Source organism: Pinus tabuliformis, chromosome 9 (genome assembly GCF_031772625.1).
Source record: "Pinus tabuliformis cultivar Carrire ecotype Pingquan chromosome 9, CPIR1, whole genome shotgun sequence".
NCBI classification, from domain to species: domain Eukaryota; kingdom Viridiplantae; phylum Streptophyta; class Pinopsida; order Pinales; family Pinaceae; genus Pinus; species Pinus tabuliformis.
The window spans coordinates 1061570294-1061588529 of record NC_142307.1 but is presented as its reverse complement, the minus strand read 5'-3'; the positions used below and the strand labels follow the sequence as shown (position 1 = coordinate 1061588529).

At 28.1% G+C, this 18236-nt stretch overlaps 1 protein-coding gene across 1 annotated transcript; it reads right to left on the bottom strand.

Moving 5' to 3' along the window:
• Positions 1-3259: 3259 nt before the first annotated feature.
• Positions 3260-12516, bottom strand: LOC149152402 (uncharacterized). The gene is made up of 3 exons (XM_089443473.1): positions 12173-12516; positions 3509-3710; positions 3260-3388 (listed from the first exon to the last, which is right to left on the bottom strand). Exons 1-3 carry the CDS (start codon positions 12514-12516, stop codon positions 3260-3262), a joined length of 675 nt encoding a protein of 224 aa, XP_089299599.1.
• Between the last annotated feature and the right edge of the window lie 5720 nt (positions 12517-18236).

Sequence of the window (18236 nt, the reverse complement as noted above, 5' to 3'; positions counted from 1 at the left end):
TTGTTTCAAGACCATTTTAAATTGTTTTTAAATCATTTTAAAATCATTAAAATTATTCTTAAAACAATTTAAATTATTTTTGAAGTATTCTAAATTGTTTTTAGAACATTGTAAACTATTTTTAAAGCATTTTAAATTGTTCTTAAAGCATTTTAAATTGTTTTTAAAACATTTTAAAAGGATTTTAAAGCATTTTCAATTGTTCTGGAAGCACTTAAACTTATTTTTAAAGCATTTTAAAATATTTTTAAAGCATTTTAAAATGTTTGTAAAACATTTTAACTTGTTTTTAAAGCATTTTAAATTCATTTGAAATTGTTCTTAAAGCAATATAAATTATTTTTAAAGTATTCTAAAGTGTTTTTAAAGTATTGTAACCTATTTTTAACGCATTTTAAATCACTTTAAGGTCTTATTAAAGCATTTTAAATTGTTTTTAAAACATTATAAAATCATTTAGAATAGTTCTTATAACAATTTAAATTAATTGTAAAATGTTTTGAATTTTTTTTAAATTATTTTGAACTATTTCAAACTGTTTGTAAAGCATTTTAAAACGATTTTAAAGCACTTTAAATCTTTTTAAATTGTTTTTAAAACATTTTAAATTGTTTTTTAAAGCGTTTGAAAATATTTTTAAAGTATTTAAAACTATTTTTAAGGCATTTAAAAATGTTTAAAGTTTTAAACTATTTTGAAACCATTTTAAGATGTTTTAAAAAGATTTTAAAAGCATTTTAAATTGTTTTTATAACATTTCTAATTATTTTTAAGTATTTTAAATTTTCTTAAAGCATTTTAAATTCTTCTTAATGTATTTAAATTTTTTTTAAAGCATTTTAAATTGTTCTAACCACTTCAACTTATTTTTATGGCATTTTAAAACATTTTAGACCATCTTAAATTGTGTTTAATGATTTTTAAAATTATTTAATATTGTTCTTAGAGCAATTTGAATTATTTTTCAAGCATTTTAAAAACATTAAAAATTGTTTGTAAAGTATTTAAAGCTATTATTGTTTTTAGAGGATTTTAAAGCATTTTAAAATCATTATGAAGTATTTTAAAACATTTTTAATTGTTTTTAAAGCGTTTTAAAATGATTTAAATTTTTTTTTAAAGCATTTTAAATTGTTCGGAAGGCACTTTAACTTATTTTTAAAGCATTTAAAGCATTTTAATTGATTTTAAATTGTTTTTAAAGAACTGTAAACTATTTTTTAAGCATTTTAAATTGTTCTTAAAGCATTTTAAAACAATTAATAATTGTTTTTAAAGCATTTTAAAATCATTTAAAATTGTTCTTAAAGCAATTTAAAGTATTTTAAATTGTTTTTAAAGCATTGTAAACTATTTTTAAAGCATTTTAAATTGTTATTAAAGCATTTTAAATTGTTTTTACAACATTTTAAACCATTTTAAAATAATTTAAAATTGTTCTTAAAGCAATTTAAATTATTTTTAAATTGTTTTTAAAGCATTTCTAATTGTTTTTAAAGTATTTCAAATTGTTTTTAAACCATTTTGAAAGCATTTAAAATTGTTTTTAAACCATTTTAAATTGTTTTTAAAATGTTTTAAAATCATTTAAAATGGTTCTAAAAGCAATTTAAATTGTTTTAAAAACATTTTAAATTGTTTCAAGGCCATTGTAAATTCTTTTTAAAGCATTTTAAAATCATTTGAAATTATTCTTAAAAAAGTTTAAATTATTTTTGGAGTATCTTAAATTGTTTTTAGAACATTTTAAAATGGCTTTAGAGCATTTTCGATGGTTCATAAAGCACTTAAACTTATTTTTAAAGAATTTAAAAATGTCTTTAAAACATTTTAAATTGTTTTTGAAGCATTTTAAAAACATTTAAAATTGTCTAGGCAATTTAAATTGTTTTTAAAATATTTTAAATTTTTTCAAGGCCATTTTAAATTGTTTTTAAAGCATTTTAAAATCATTTAAAATTATTCTTAAAACAATTTAAATTATTTTTTAAGTATTTTAAATTGTTTTTAAAACATTTTAAAAGGGATTTAAAGCATTTTCAATTCTTCTTGAAGCACTTAAACTTATTTTTAAAGAATTTAAAAATGTCTTTAAAACATTGTAAATTGTTTTTGAAGCATTTTAAAAACATTTAAAATTGTTCTTAAAGCAATTTAAATTACTTTTAAAGTATTCTAATTTGTTTTTAAAGCATTGTAACCTATTTTTAACGCATTTTAAATTACTTTATGTTGTTATTAAAGCATTTTAAATTGTTTTTAAAACATTTTAAAATCATTTAGAATTATTCTTAAAACAATTTAAATTAATTTTAAAGTGTTTTGAATTGTTTTTAAATAATTTTGAACTATTTCAAACTGTTTCTAAAGCATTTTAAAAATATTTGAACACACTTTAAATCTTTTTAAATTGTTTTTAAAACATTTTTAATTGTTTTTTAAAGCATTTAAAAATATTTTTAAAGTATTTGAAACTGTTTTTAAAGCATTTAAAAATGTCCTTAAAACATTTTAAACTATTTTGAAACCATTTTAAGATGTTTCAAAAAGATTTTAAAAGCATTTTAAAACATTTCTAATTGTTTTTAAAGCATTTTAAATTGTTCTTAAAGCATTTTAAATTGTTTATAAAGCATTTTAAATTGTTCTTAAAGTATTTTAATTTTTTTTTAAGAATTTTAAATTGTTCTAAGCACTTTAACTTATTTTTAAGGCATTTTAAAACATTTTAGACCATTTTAAATTGTGTTTAATGAATTTTAAATTTTTTTAATATTTTTCTTAGAGCAATTTGAATTATTTTAAAGAATTTTGAAAACATTTTAAATTGTTTGTAAAGCATTTAAGGCTATTTAAAATTATTTTTAAACCATTTAAAATTATTTTTAAACCATTTTAAGATCTTTTAAAGCCATTTTAAAGCATTTTAAAAGTATTTTAAATTGTTTTGAAAGCATTGAAAATAATTTGTAATGCATTTTAAAACATTTTATATTGTTTTTAAAGCATTTTAAATCGTTTTTTTTTTTTTTTCAGAAATGGATATGGATTTGTATTAGATAGTGGCAAAAGCGCCTTTCATCAGTTACAATAGATCGGGCGTAACCCTTAAACTTTCTTCCACTAACTGATCATTGGCCCCAAGCTTTGGAGATCCACGAATTTTACTCAAGACTAGAGAATCTATCTCCGTTATTTTTCCTATTTTAAAAGTGCAAACAAATTGATTCAAGATAATGCGGTAAAACATAAGATTATTTTATGGTATGGAGTCCCACTCCTCCATTCCGTCTTTTAGGAGCGAGCCAGCTGGAAGAGTCACTGCCCTGTCGGCTTCCAAATCAGCATCTTTGTTGTTCCCCCTCAAAACATGATGGATGTTTGCAGTCTGGAAAGATTTCACCAAAATTCTGATTCTTGAAATCACTCTTTCCAATCTAATATCTGCAAGTGAAGAATCCTCCAATAGGACTTTGATAATTCACTGAGAATCTCCTATTATATTAACATCTGAAATACCAGAGGCCTTTTCTTGTTTGAGTCCTTGAAGAAGAGCCAAGGCTTCAGCTTGAATGCTGGTGGTTTGTCCTAATCCCCAAGCGAACTTAGTCACAATTCTGCCTTCCTTGTTCTTTATCACTCCTCCTGCCCCAGCCAATCTGGGATTGCCTTTCGTCGCCCCATCGAAGAATAGAGAGTATCTGGCTTGCCTATTTAGAAGATCATATAGTTCATTCTCCTTCCCTTTGAATTGTCACTCTTTTGTATCTTTGTGTTGCCTTGTTTCTCCAGAGAATTGGAGATCCCTCGAGGCACCCCAATCTAAGTCTTGTTATCTTAGATTTGAGTCTGACAGATGTTCCCCCAGAATTTCCTTCCATATATTTTTTATTTTGATGACGGTGAAATGCGGATTTAAGCTTTCATCTCTGAAGGCTCTTCTATTTCTCTCCAGCCATATATGCCAACAGATAAATTTCAGCCAGGGGAGCCATGCTGCTTTGAAACTTTCATTTTTAGGGAGCGATTCTGGGTAGAAGCTTCGCCAGTTTGGGTAAAGCAATTTAAATTGTTTTTAAAGTATTTTAAATTGTTTTTAAAGCATTTAAAATTGTTTTCAAAGCATTTTAAATTGATTTGACAGCATTTAAAATAGTTTTTAAAGCATTTTGAATTGTATCAAAAACATTTTAAATTGTTTTGAAGACATTTTATATTGTTTTGAAAGCATTTCAAAAGCATTTTATATTGTTTTTAAAGCATTTAAAAAACATTTTAAAGCATTTTAAATCTTTTTAAATTGTTTATAAAACATTTCAAATTGTTTTTATAACATTGTAAACTATTTTTAAAGCATTATAAATTATTTTAAAGCATTTTAATTTGTTCTTAAAGAATTTTAAATTGTTTTTAAAACATTTTAAAATGGTTTTAGAGCATTTTCGATGGTTCATAAAGCACTTAAACTTATTTTTAAAGAATTTAAAAATGTCTTTAAAACATTTTAAATTGTTTTTGAAGCATTTTAAAAACATTTAAAATTGTTCTTAAAGCAATTTAAATTATTTTTGAAGTATTCTAAATTGTTTTTAAAGCATTGTAACCTATTTTTAACGCATTTTAAATCACTTTAAGTTGTTATTAAAGAATTGTTTTTAGAACATTTTAAAATAATTTATAATTGTTCTTAAAACAATTTACATTAATTTTAAAGTGTTTTGAATTGTTTTTAAATTATTTTGAACTATTTCAAACTGTTTCTAAAGCATTTTAAAGCACTTTAAATCTTTTTAAATTGTTTTTTAAAGCATTTAAAAATATTTTTAAAGAATTTTAAAAATAATTTTAAAGCTTTTCAAAATGTCCTTAAAACATTTTAAACTATTTTGAAACCATTTTAAGATGTTTTAAAAAGATTTTAAAAAGATTTTAAATTGTTTTTATAATATTTCTAATTGTTTTTAAAGCATTTTAAATTGTTCTTAAAGCATTTTAAATTGTTCTTAAAGCATTTTAATTTTTTTAAAGCATTTTAAATTGTTCTAAGAACTTTCACTTATTTTTAGGGCATTTTAAAACATTTTAGACCATTTTAAATTCTATTTAATGAATTTTAAAATTATTTAATATTGTTCTTAGAGCAATTTGAATTATTTTTCAAGCATTTTAAAAACATTTTAAATTGTTTGTAAAGTATTTAAAGCTATTTAAGATTATTTTTAAACCATTTTAAGATGTTTTAAAACCATTTTAAAGCGTTTTAAATTGTTTTGAAAGCACTGAAATCATTTGTAAAGCATTTTAAAACATTTTATATTGTTTTTAAAGAATTTTAAATTGTTATTAAAACAATTTAAATGGTTTTTAAAGCATTTTATGATGTTTTTAGAGGATTTTAAAGCCTTTTAGATCGTTATGAAGTATTTCAAAACATTTTTTATTTTTTTTAAAGCGTTTTAAAATGATTTAATTTTTTTTAAAGCATTTTAAATTGTTCTTAAGGAACTTTAACTTATTTTTAAAGCATTTAAAACATTTTAATTGATTTTAAATTGTTTTTAAAGCATTGTAAACTGTTTTTAAAGCACTGCAAACTATTTTTAAAGCATTTTAAATTGTTCTGAAAGCATTTTAAATTGTTCTTAAAGAATTTTAAATTGTTTTTTAAAACATTTTAAAACAATTAATAATTGTTCTTAAATCAATTTAATTTACTTTTTAAAAACAATTAAATTGTTTTTAAATAATTTTAAAATTGTTCTTAAAGCAATTTAAAGTATTTTATATTGTTTTTAAAGAACTGTAACCTATTTTCAAAGCATTTTAAATTGTTTTTACACCATCTTAAACCATTTTAAAATAATTTTAAATTGTTCTGAAAGCAATTTTAATTATTTTTAAAGTATTTTAAATTTCTTTTAAAGCATTTAAAATGGTTTTCAAAGCATTTTAAATTGTTTTGACAGCATTTAAAATAGTTATTAAAGCATTTTAAATTGTTTCAAGAACATTTTCAATTGTTTTTAAAACATTTTATATTGTTTTTAAAGCATGTCAAAAGCATTTTATATTGTTTTTAAAGCATTTAAAAAACATTTTAAAGCATTTTAAATCTTTTTAAATTGTTTATAAAACATTTTGAATTGTTTTTAAAATGTTTAAAATTGTTTTTAAAGTATTTAAAACTATTTTTAAAGCATTTAAAAATGTATTTAAAGCATTTTATATTATTTCTAAACCATTTTAAGATGTTTTCAAAAGATTTTAAAAGCGCTTTAAATTGTTTTTAAAACATTTCTAATTGTCCTTAAAGCAATTTAAATTATTTTTAAAATATTTTACTTTGTTGTTAAAGCATTGTAAGCTATTTTTAAAGCATTTTAAATTGTTTTTTTAAACATTTTAAAGCATTTTAAAATCTTTTAAAATTGTTCTTAAAGCAATTTAAATTGTTTTTAAAACATTTTAAATTGTTTCAAGACCATTTTAAATTGTTTTTAAAGCATTTTAAAATCATTTAAAATTATTCTTAAAACAATTTAAATTATATTTTAAGTATACTAAATTGTTTTTAAAACATTGTAAACTATTTTTAAAGCATTACAAATTGTTTTTAAAGGATTTTAAATTGTTCTTAAAGCATTTTAAATTGTTTTTAAAAAATTTTAAAAAGGTTTTAAAGCATTTTCAATTGTTCTTGAAGCACTTAAACTTATTTTTAAAACATTTTAACTTGTTTTTAAAGCACCTTAAAATCATTTAAAATTGTTGTTAAAGCAATTTAGATTATTTTTAAAGTATTCTAAATTGTTTTTAAAGCATTGTAACCTATTTTTAACGCATTTTAAATCACTTTAAGGTCTTACTAAAACATTTTAAATTGTTTTTAAAACATTTTAAAATCATTTAGAATTGTTCTTAAAACAATTTAAATTAATTTTGAAGTGTTTTGAATTGTTTTTAAATTATTTTGAACTATTTCAAACTGTTTCTAAAGCATTTTAAAACCATTTTAAAGCACTTTAAATCTTTTTAAATTGTTTTTAAAACATTTTAAATTGTTTTTTTTATGCATTTAAAAATATTTTTAAAGCATTTAAAAATGTTTTTAAAGCATTTAAAAATGTCTTTAAAACATTTCAAGGTATTTTGAAACCATTTTAAGATGTTTTAAAAAGATTTTAAAAGCATTTTAAATTGTTTTTATAACATTTTTAATTGTTTTTAAAACATTTTAAAGTATTTTAAATTGTTCTTAAAGCATTTTAAGTTGTTTATAAAACATTTTAAATTGTTCTTACAGCATTTTAAGTTTTTTATAAAACATTTTAAATTTTTCTTAAAGCATTTTAATTTTTTTTAAGCATTTTAAATTGTTCTAATCACTTTAACTTATTTTTAAGGCATTTTAAAACATTTTAGACCATTTTAAATTGTGTTTAATGAATTTTAAAATTATTTAATATTGTTCTTAGAGCAATTTGAATTGTTTTTAAACCCATTTTAAGATGTTTTAAAACCATTTTAAAGAATTCTAAATGAATTTTAAATTGTTTTGAAAACAGTGATAATCATTTGTAATGCATTTTAAAACATTTTATATTGCTTTTTAAAGAATTTTAAATTGTTATTAAAACACTTTAAATGGTTCTTAAAGCATTTTATGATGTTTTTAGAGGATTTTAAAGCATCTTAAAATCGTTATGAAGTATTTTAAAACATTTTTAATTGTTTTTAAAGCGTTTTAAAATTATTTAAATTTTGTTTTAAAGCATTTTAAATTGTTCTTAAGGCACTTTAACTTATTTGAAAGCATTTTAATTGTTTTTAAAGAACTATAAATTATTTTTAAAGCATTTTAAATTGTTCTTAAAGCATTTTAAATTGTTTTTAAAACATTTTAAAACAATTAATAATTGTTTTTAAAGAAATTTGATTTAATTTTTAAATTGTTCTTAAAGCATTTTAAAATAATTTAAAATTGTTCTTAAAGCAATTTAAAGTATTTTAAATTGTTTTTAAAGCATTTAAAATTGCTTTCAAAGCATTTTAAATTGTCTGACAACATTTAAAATAGGTTTTAAATCATTTTAAAGCATTTGAAATTGTCTTTAAATTATTTTGAACTATTTTAAACTCTTTTTAAAGCATTTTAAATTGTTTCGAGAACATTTTATATTGTTTTTAAAGCATTTCAAAAGCATTTTATATTGTTTTTAAAGCATATAAAAAACATTTTAAATCTTTTTAAATTATTTATAAAACATTTCGAATTGTTTTTAAAACATTTAAAATTGTTTTTAAAGCATTTAAAACTATTTTTAAAGCATTTAAAAATGTCTTAAAAACATTTTAAATGATTTTGAAACCATTATAAAATGTTTTAAAAAGATTTTAAAAGTGTTTTAAATTGTTTTTACAACATTTCTAATTGTTCTTAAAGAAATTTAAATTATTTTTAAAGTGTTTTAAAGCACTGCAAACTATTTTTAAAGCATTTTAAATTGTTTTTAAATTGTTTTAAAATCATTTAAAATTGTTCTTAAAGCAATTTAAATTGTTTTTAAAGCCTTTTAAATTCTTTCTAAAGCATTTAAAATTGTTTTTAAAGCATTTGTAATCGTTTAAAATTGTTCTTAAAGCAATTTAAATTATTTTGAAGTATTTTAATTCGTTTTGAAAACAGTGTGAGCTATTTTTAAAGCATTATATATTGTTTTTAAAGCATTTTAAATTGTTCTTAAGGAATTTTTAATTGTTTTTAGAACATTTTAAAATGGTTTTAGAGCATTTTCGATGGTTCATAAAGCACTTAAACTTATTTTTAAAGAATTTAAAAATGTCTTTAAAACATTTTAAATTGTTTTTGAAGCATTTTAAAAACATTTAAAATTGTTCTTAAAGCAATTTAAATTATTTTTAAAGTATTCTAAATTGTTTTTAAAGCATTGTAACCTCTTTTCAACGCATTTTAAATCACTTTAAGTTGTTATTAAAGCATTTTAAATTGTTTTTAGAACATTTTAAAATCATTTATAATTGTTCTTAAAACAATTTACATTAATTTTAAAGTGTTCTGAATTGTTTTTAAATTATTTTGAACTATTTCAAATTGTTTCTAAAACAATTTAAAACACTTTAAATCTTTTTAAATTGTTTTTTAAAGCGTTTAAAATTGTTTTTAAAGCATTTAAAACTATTTTGAAAGCATTTAAAAATGTCTTTAAAACATTTTAAATTATTTTGAAACCATTTTAGCATGTTTCTAAAAATATTTTAAAAGCATTTTAAAAAGATTTTAAAAGCATTTTAAATTGTTTTTATAACATTTCTAATTGTTTTTAAAGCTTTTTAAATTGTTGTTAAAGCATTTCAAATTGTTTATAAAGAATTTTAAATTGTTCTTACAGAAAGAGCATTTTAAATTGTTCTTAAAGCATTTTAAATTGTTCTAAGCACTTTAACTTATTTTTAAGGCATTTTAAAACATTTTAGACCATTTTAAATTGTGTTTAATGAATTTTAAAATTATTTAATATTGTTCTTAAAGCAATTTGAATTATTTTTCAAGCATTTTAAAAACATTTTAAATTGTTTGTAAAGTATTTAAAGCTATTTAAAATTATTTTTAAACCATTTTAAGATGTTTGAAAACCATTTTAAAGCATTTTAAAAGCATTTTAAATTGTTTTGAAAGAACGGAAAATCATTTGTAATGCATTTTAAAACATTTTATATGGTTTTTAATGAATTTTAAATTGTTATTAAAACACTTTAAATGGTTTTTAAAGCATTTTATGATGTTTTTAGAGGATTTTAAAGCATTTTAAAATCGTTATGAAGTATTTTAAAACAATTTTAATTGTTTTTAAAGCGTTTTAAAATGATTTAAAAGTGTTTTTAAAGCATTTTAAATTGTTCTTAAGGCACTTTAACTTATTTTTAAAGCATTTAAAACATTTTAATTGATTTTAAATTGTTTTTAAAGCATTGTAAATTGTTTTTAAAACACTGTAAACTATTTTTAAAGCATTTTAAATTGTTCTTAAAACGTTTTAAATGGTTCTTAAATCATTTTAATTTTTTTCTAAACATTTTAAAACAATTAATAATTGTTTTTAAAACATTTTAAAATCATTTAAAATTGTTCTTAAAGCAATTTAAAGTATTTTAAATTGTTTTCAAAGCACTGTAACCTATTTTCAAAGCATTTAAAATTGTTATTAAAGCATTTTAAATTGTTTTTGCAACATTTTAAACCATTTTGAAATAATTTTAAATTGTTCTTAAAGCAATTTTAATTATTTTTAAAGTATTTCAAATTGTTTTTAAAGCATTTCAAAAACGTTTTATGTTGTTTTTAAAGCATTTTAAATATTTTTAAATTGTTTATAAAACATATCAAATTGTTTTTAAAACATTTAAAATTGTTTTTAAAGTATTCAAAACCATTTAAAATCGTTTTTAAAGCATTTAAAAATGTCTTCAAATCATTTTAAATTATTTTGAAACCATTATAAGATGTTTTAAGAAGATTTTAAAAGCATTTTAAATTGTTTTTAAAACCTTTCTAATTGTTCTTAAAGCAATTTAAATTATTTTTAAAGCATTTTAAAGTGTTTTAAAGCATTGTAAACTATTTTTAAAGCCTTTAAATTGCTTTTAAAGCGTTTTTAAAATGTTTTAAAATCATTTAAAATTGTTCTTAAAGCAATTTAAATTGTTTTTAAAACATTTTAAATTGTTTCAGGACCATTTTAAATTGTTTTTAAAGCATTTTAAAATATTTTAAAATTATTCTTAAAACAATTTAAATTATTTTTGAAGTATTCTAAATTGTTTTTAAAACATTGTAAACTATATGCATATGGAGGCAAGGTTTCCTATCAAGATACATCAGACTGTCCAGAAAAAGATATAAAAGCTTAACCGCTGTCACTCCATGCAAGGAGTCTGTTATCAACTATATTATGTATAAGCCTTCTCCCAACAGATAGAGAGAAAAAGTCCAAAATTGTATCATCTCTACGCAAAGAGAGATAAACTATGTACCAAAACCAAAATTATATGTGCAAAGTCATATATATTAACCAATAAAGTATATATAAGAAACATAATTTATACAGTGAGAAACAGAAAGGATTGGGCTTATAGCCCAATTTGACCAAGTTCTACAAAAGGCCTGTGGTAGTATTGATGGTAGTAACCATCAATTTCCTCCTATATCAGCCAGTCATTGCCTTGTATATGCGTTGCCTCTTTTGAAAGTTGATCTGCCCTCATGTTTTGTTCCCTATCAATATGTCGACAGACAAAGGAGTCAAATGAGGATATCAATATTTGATCTTCTCTTAGAATATGCCGCAAAGTAAATGCATTACAATGAGATGCATTGTTAAGCCAGTTACAAATGATTTTGGAATCACCAAACAACTGCAGATGACTGCAGTGCTGTTCTAAGGCAAAATAAATGAGATGTTTTTCCGTACTGAGTTCAGAAAAATTGTTAGTACCCCTGCCCAGATTTGTTTGGATTTTGAAACAATGGGTATCATTCAAAAAAAGAATGGCTCCTCTGCCACATCCTGCCTCCTGTGCAGAACCATCGAAATATGCTCACGGTTTAGATTTGTCTATGATTTTAGATATGATGGTGCAGGGAGGGGTGATGTTATCCTTCTCGAGAAGGAGATCAAAGTCAGCGATGGTATGGAGCAGTATAGATGGCCAATGGGGGTCTTTGAGGTTGAATATGGAGTGGTTTCTACCAATCCATATAGCCCAGCAGGCTAGAAGGGGCATGTTCCTGGCTTTTCCCTTATGGTTTTGGCACCAAGAACTCCAGGCATCCAGAATGTTGTGACCTTGCCAGGCTTTTAGGGATGGATAGTGTGCAGTGATGCAGTTCCAATACTCTTTAGAGGATGGGCAATTTAAGAAGAGGTGTTCAGTACTCTCTTCATCAAGTCAACAAAGATGAAATCAAAAAGAGCCATGAAAGGATCTTTTCATCAGATTGGCGCCTATAGGAATCTTGTCAAACAGTATGTTCCATAGTAATAGGCGAGTACAAGGGGCAGCCTTGAGCTTCCAAAGTAATCTCTAGCTCAGGTTGATGGTCTGAGGTTTATAGGGTTCCATGAGCCTGATGTAGCCTTCTTTAGGGGAGTACGTTCCGTGCTTTGCGAATGCCCATATAACCTTGTTTGATTCATCAATTAGGCGGATATGTTCTTGAGTGAGAGCTTCGGTGTATAACTGCCAATCAAGTCGCCATTGCTCGGGGATGTCCAAGTCATGAGCTGATTTCCATGCTTGTTGAAGAAAGATAGAATTATTTCGATCTCCTATGTGTTTAATGTGGATAATGCCCCTGCTATTTAGGAGCCTGATCAAGTCAGCTGGCAATCTGTGAGCATTACCACAGCCCACCCATGGGTCCGTGCCTATACAAATAGCATTTCCTTCATTAATTCTCCACGTGATGCCTTGTCGCAGGAGAGGTAGTACATTCATCATCGCCTTCCAAATGTTGGAGATGTTGTTATTTGTTGGATGTATCTGTCTAAACTAGTCCATCAGGTTCATGGGCCAGATGTATTTTTCTTGTGCAACCCAAGACCAGAGACTGTTGGTGGTGATTAGTTGCCAACCAAGTTTTGCTGCCAAAGCTTTCGAGAATAGATCAAGCCTTTTAATGCCCCATCCGCCCCATCGTTTTGGTATTTCAATTCTGTCCCATTTGACCCAAGCAAAGATTTTCCCCGGTTGGTTACCCTTCCATAAGAATCTGCAGCATATACTTTGGAGCCTGTTCAAAATGCCTTTCAGTATCCATGCAAGGGACATCCAGAAAACAGGTGTGGCCTCAATCACTACCTTAATGAGTACTAATCTACCAGAACGGGAAAGGTATTTATGGTACCATATCTGTAGGCGCTTTTACACTTTCGCAATAAGCCACGTCTAGTCTGAAATCCTATATCCAAGGGGCTTAAGCAGGAAGCCCAGGTATTTAAGCTTGTATTCCAAATTTAGAGCGGTGAAGGGGAAACGCTGGGTGGTGTAGATGGTCTCATGTTGAGTGCATCCAAAGATGGTAATTGTGGATTTTCATTCATTAACTATCATCCTTATTGCCTGCTGAAAGAGTTTGAATATATTTTGTAAGATCGAGGAGTCTTCAATGCTGCCATTTAAGAAAATAAGAACATCATCAACAAACAATAGATGGGTCAGATATAGATTCTCCGAAATCTTGATACCAACCAGTTGATTTCTATTGCGGGGAGCAATGATGGATCTACTTAACCCTTCCATTATAAGTAAAAATAGGATAGGGGAGAGAGGAGTCCTCTCTCGGATAAGAAGAAAGTTGTGGCTTCCCCATTTAGTAAGACACTGTAAGATACGTCCTTGATGCAGCTCATGATCCATTTGATATATGCAAAGGGAAACCCTAGATGAGTCAATAATAATCTAATATAGAGTCAATTTGCTCTATCAAATGCCTTCGAGAGGTCCACTTTCAAGATCATGCCTTTCTACTTCTTCGTCTACATAGTGTGAAGAAGTTCCTAAGCAGTGGCAGTCGCCTCATGTATCTGTCAATGCTGTAGAAAAGCAAATTGCTCAGAAGATATATATCTAGACAGGATTGGCTTCAGGCAATTTGTGATGATCTTTGCAATAATCTTGTACAGACAGTTACAAAGGGAGATGGGTCTGAAGTCATTGAAGGAGGAAGGGGAATCAGATTTCGGAATGAGGGCAATGAAGGTGGATTTGATGGCCGAGGAAATATTGCCACTTCTTCTACAGTCCTCCACAATCTTGAGTAAATCATCCCCCAAGATATCAAAGCATGCAATATAGAATTCGATGGTCCACCCGTCAGGTCCGGGGCTCTTATATTTCTTGAAACATTTTACAGTAGCTTCAAGTTCTTCCTTCGTCACTTCCGTCATCAGGTTCTCTGAGTCTTCCTGTTGCACAAACTTGGGGAAAAGTTTTGCGACCCGCATAATTTCCAAAATATTCACTTCTCATGGCACCTTATAGATGGTCTTGAAGTGCTCATTGGCTAATCTAGCCAAATCCTGCTGAGTTGATACCACTTGGCCCTGTTCGTTGTGAAGTTCCCAAATAGTATTAATGTCTTTTCTTCCATTGGCAAATTTATGATAGAACTTAGTGTTGTTATCACCTTCAGTAAGCCAGATTTCCCTGCTTCTAAGTCACCAGCTCTCCTCTCTTTCCTTCAGGATTTGGGATCGCTTTGAGACTAGGGAAGTGTATAGGTCCTTGTTTTCCTGTGATAAGAAGGTACCATTAGATGAGTCCTCATATAAGGCTATGGCTCATTCTACCTCCTTCAAAATATTATCATCATTTTTCCGTTTTTGGTGTGCTCAATTTCTAGAGATCCTCTTAACTTCTGTCAACTTCTTGATAAAGCCAACAATATGATCCTCTCGTTCCAAGATAGGGTTGGGTTTCCAATATTCAGATACCAGTTGTATATAGGAGGGATCCTTGAGTTAGGAGGCATTGAATTTGAAGGGGCTTTTAATCCTCTGAATGTCATCCAACAGTTCCAAAAATATAGGCCTATGGTCAGATATGCCTCTAGTACCAACCCACTACCTAATGCGGGGATGAACATTTAAGAAGGCTTCTTTGATAAGAAATCTGTCTAGTCTCCTTGCAAGACTGTGATCGCCAATTCGATTGTTAGTCCAAGTACACTGGATCCTGACTGAAGGAATGTCTACCCACTGATGCTCCTCGAGTAAGGTAGAGATAGTGTTGGAGAGGCTATCAACCTAGGCTGAGTGGCCCCAGGATTCACAGTATCCCAACGAGAAGTTCAAATCTCCTCCCAAGATGATGTTGTCAGTCTGTAAGAGTTCAGAGTCGAGTAGGGACCTCCAAAATGTTTCCCTATCCACACATGGGCCATATACGTTCTAAATGCGGATTTCAGATCCAAGAGTGTGGGCGTATATGTCTATTCCAATGAAACCTCTGCCTCCCCATAAGTTCCTGAGCTCCATAGACTTATTACAGAACCCTCTAGCAGTACCTCCCGATCTCCCGGACGCATCCATGGCATGGAAGGTCCAATTCGGCAGCCATGAGTTAAGAGTGGGAATGAGGGAAGCAGCTGAGCATAGGGTTTCTTGTAAGAAAATGATGTCCAGCTCAGTTGATGTGAGCAGTCTTCTGAGAGCTAGTTTTTTGGAAGGGCTAGCAACCCCTCGACAGTTGAATGATAAGAATTTCATGGAGGGTGAGGCAGAGGGCCATTCCTTGCTCTAAGGGCCCTGTCAATGGTTTGTTGTCACCCGAGGGCAACTTCTTTACCCGCGGTGTGTCTGGATTTAGTTAACTGAGAGGGGCGTCCCCTAGATGATTTAAGGGAGGCCGGGGGAATCACAGGGTCCAGACCAATCACATCTAATCCTTTATCCTTCAATCTGGAGCAGAGAGGGTACCAGGGGGATACAGGGGGAGAGAGGGGGAATAGAAGGGAGGGAGGTTGAAATCAGGGATGGGATGATGGGGATAGTGATGGGGGGGGAGGGGGGAGGGAGAAAATGAGGGAGGAGGGAGGGATAAAGCCCAGGGATCTTGGGAGAGCCAAAGTTTCCAAGGGTGGAAGAAAAGGGGGGCCAATACCCATACAAGTATGAGATGCAATAACTTTAGATAAGCCGAATACATGAGGAGAAGGAGGGGAAGCAGGGAATAACATACCCGCTCTCACGATGATATCCTTTGCTGGACCAGAGCCCGTTGGAGGAGGAGGCGAGGTAGGAATGGAATCCGCTAGACGCTTGTCAGTTGCCACTTTGTCAAGAGATCTCCAAGGTTCCCCTGCATTCTCTAGTACAGTGTCTTCCTCGCGCCTAGTAGGGCTTCGTCCCGTCTTCTCAGTCTCTAGTCTCTGATTAATGCCCCTATTCTTTTGCAAGAGTGGGCAGTCCTTGTACAAGTGCCCTACTTTGTGGCATCTGCAGCAGCGATATGGGATGCCTTCGTAGTCGATAATCTGCTTGCGAGATGTGTCCCTCCATTGTATGGTGATGAACTCTTGTAGCTCTCCTCGTGTGTCAAGATTAATAATGATACGAGCATATGCCATCATACCCGTGAGAAGATAAGACTTGTCGTATTCCATGTAGGTGCCAATAGCGTTGCCGATCCGTTTGAATATGTCTTCAGACCAGTACTGTAATGGGAGACCCGGGAGCTGAATCCACACTGGTCCTATTCCAATTTGTTCAGTCTCCGGGTCGAAGAGTGGCATCCAACGTTTCAGAAGAACCGAGGCATGCTTAAAGTGCCAGTAGGAGGATAAGACCCAGTTTGTGTGGTCGGCACGAGCGAATCTCAAAGCGAACCATCCCCTCACAAAAGTCTGCACAAAGGGGATGTCAACCAAATGGTGACCCCAAACCTCTACTGCCCAGGTCTTCAGATGGGCGGCCGTGTAGTTCCGGCCCCTGATGCGACCGACTAGGACCTTGTCAGTGAAATCCATAGTTTCTCCCCATTGAATGTCCTCTTCTAATCACAGGAAAATGTTGTCTGCCTTTGATTTATAGCACTTGTACTTCTTCTTGGTCCCTTGAGGGGGAGGCAGATGTTGTACCTGGCCCGGAGGAGGGTCCGAAGAAACAAGGGGAGGGCAAGGGTTTGACGAGGAGGGGGGGAGGCTGTCAGCCGAATAAGGTAAAGTACCGGCAAGAGGCGGGATGGCGGTAAAACTTCCAGAAGGAGGAGCAAAGGAGGCCTGGGGGTTTATACCGACAGTACCCACGGTCACCGGTGGAGGAATTTAGGTTTGTGAGCTGTGGTAAGAGGGTCTAAACCAGGGTTAGGGTTTAGGCAGGCGGAGACGAAACCGAGGGATGTCAGGGAAGCCGTGGGGGTAGATAACGATGGCCAGGTAGGAGCGTCGTCCAGCAGGACCACAAGATGTGTCTAGGACAGTTCCTCCAAAGAGTAACCAGAGCTGAACAGTCCAACCGACATGGGAAATGAGCGCCAAATGGATACCCCCTCCAGCGAGTCTTCAGAATAGTCCATGGCATCAATATCCTCCATGTCGAAAACTACTCCTTGGAACAGAGGACACCTTGTAATTGCATGAGAAACGGAGAAGATACCAAAAACCTCGGACCGGACAGCCAGGATATAGGAGCAAACCACGGATAGAGACGATTGGTAACGGAACAGCGGAAAAACCCCCAAATAAATCAAACAGATCAAAACCCCTGGTAGAGAAAAACCGCAACAGAATGTATACAATAATAGAAGACACAAACGATAGAGACAGAGCAGGTTCAGCGGTCGTCCATGGTTAACAGCAGAAAAACGAAAACCCTAACCATAACCCTCGTGAGCAATCTCCATCTTCCTCCCCCCAAATTTAAATCTTTAAAATCATTTAGAATTGTTCTTAAAACAATTTAAATTATTTTTAAAGTGTTTTGAATTGTTTTTAAATTATTTTGAACTACTTCAAACTGTTTCTAAAGCATTTTAAAACCATTTTAAAGCACTTCAAATCATTTTAAATTATTTTTAAAACATTTTAAATTATTTTTTAAAGTGTTTAAAAATATTTTTAAATTATTTAAAACTGTTTTTAAATTATTTAAAACTGTTTTTAAAGCATTTAAAAATGTCCTTAAAACATTTTAAGCTATTTTGAAACCATTTTAAGATGTTTTAAAAAGATTTTAAAAGCATTTAAATTTTTTTAATAACATTTCTAATTGTTTTTAAAGAATTTTAAAGTATTTTAAATTTTTCTTAAAGCATTTTAAATTGTTTATAAAGCATTTTAAATTTTTCTTAAAGCATTTTAAATTGTTCTTAAAGCATTTTAATTTTTTTTAAAGCATTTTAAATTGTTCTAAGCACTTTAACTTATTTTTAAGGCATTTTAAAACATTTTAGACCATTTTAAATTGTGTTTAATGAATTTTAAAATTATTTAATATTGTTCTTAGAGCAATTTGAATTATTTTTAAAGCATTTTAAAAACATTTTAAATTGTTTGTAAAGTATTTAAAGCTATTTAAAATTATTTTTAAAGCGTCCAAATTATTTTTAAACCATTTTAAGATGTTTTAAAACCATTTTGAAGCATTTTAAAAGCATTTTAGATTGTTTTGAAAGCACTGAAAATCATTTGTAATGCATTTTAAAACATTTTATATTGT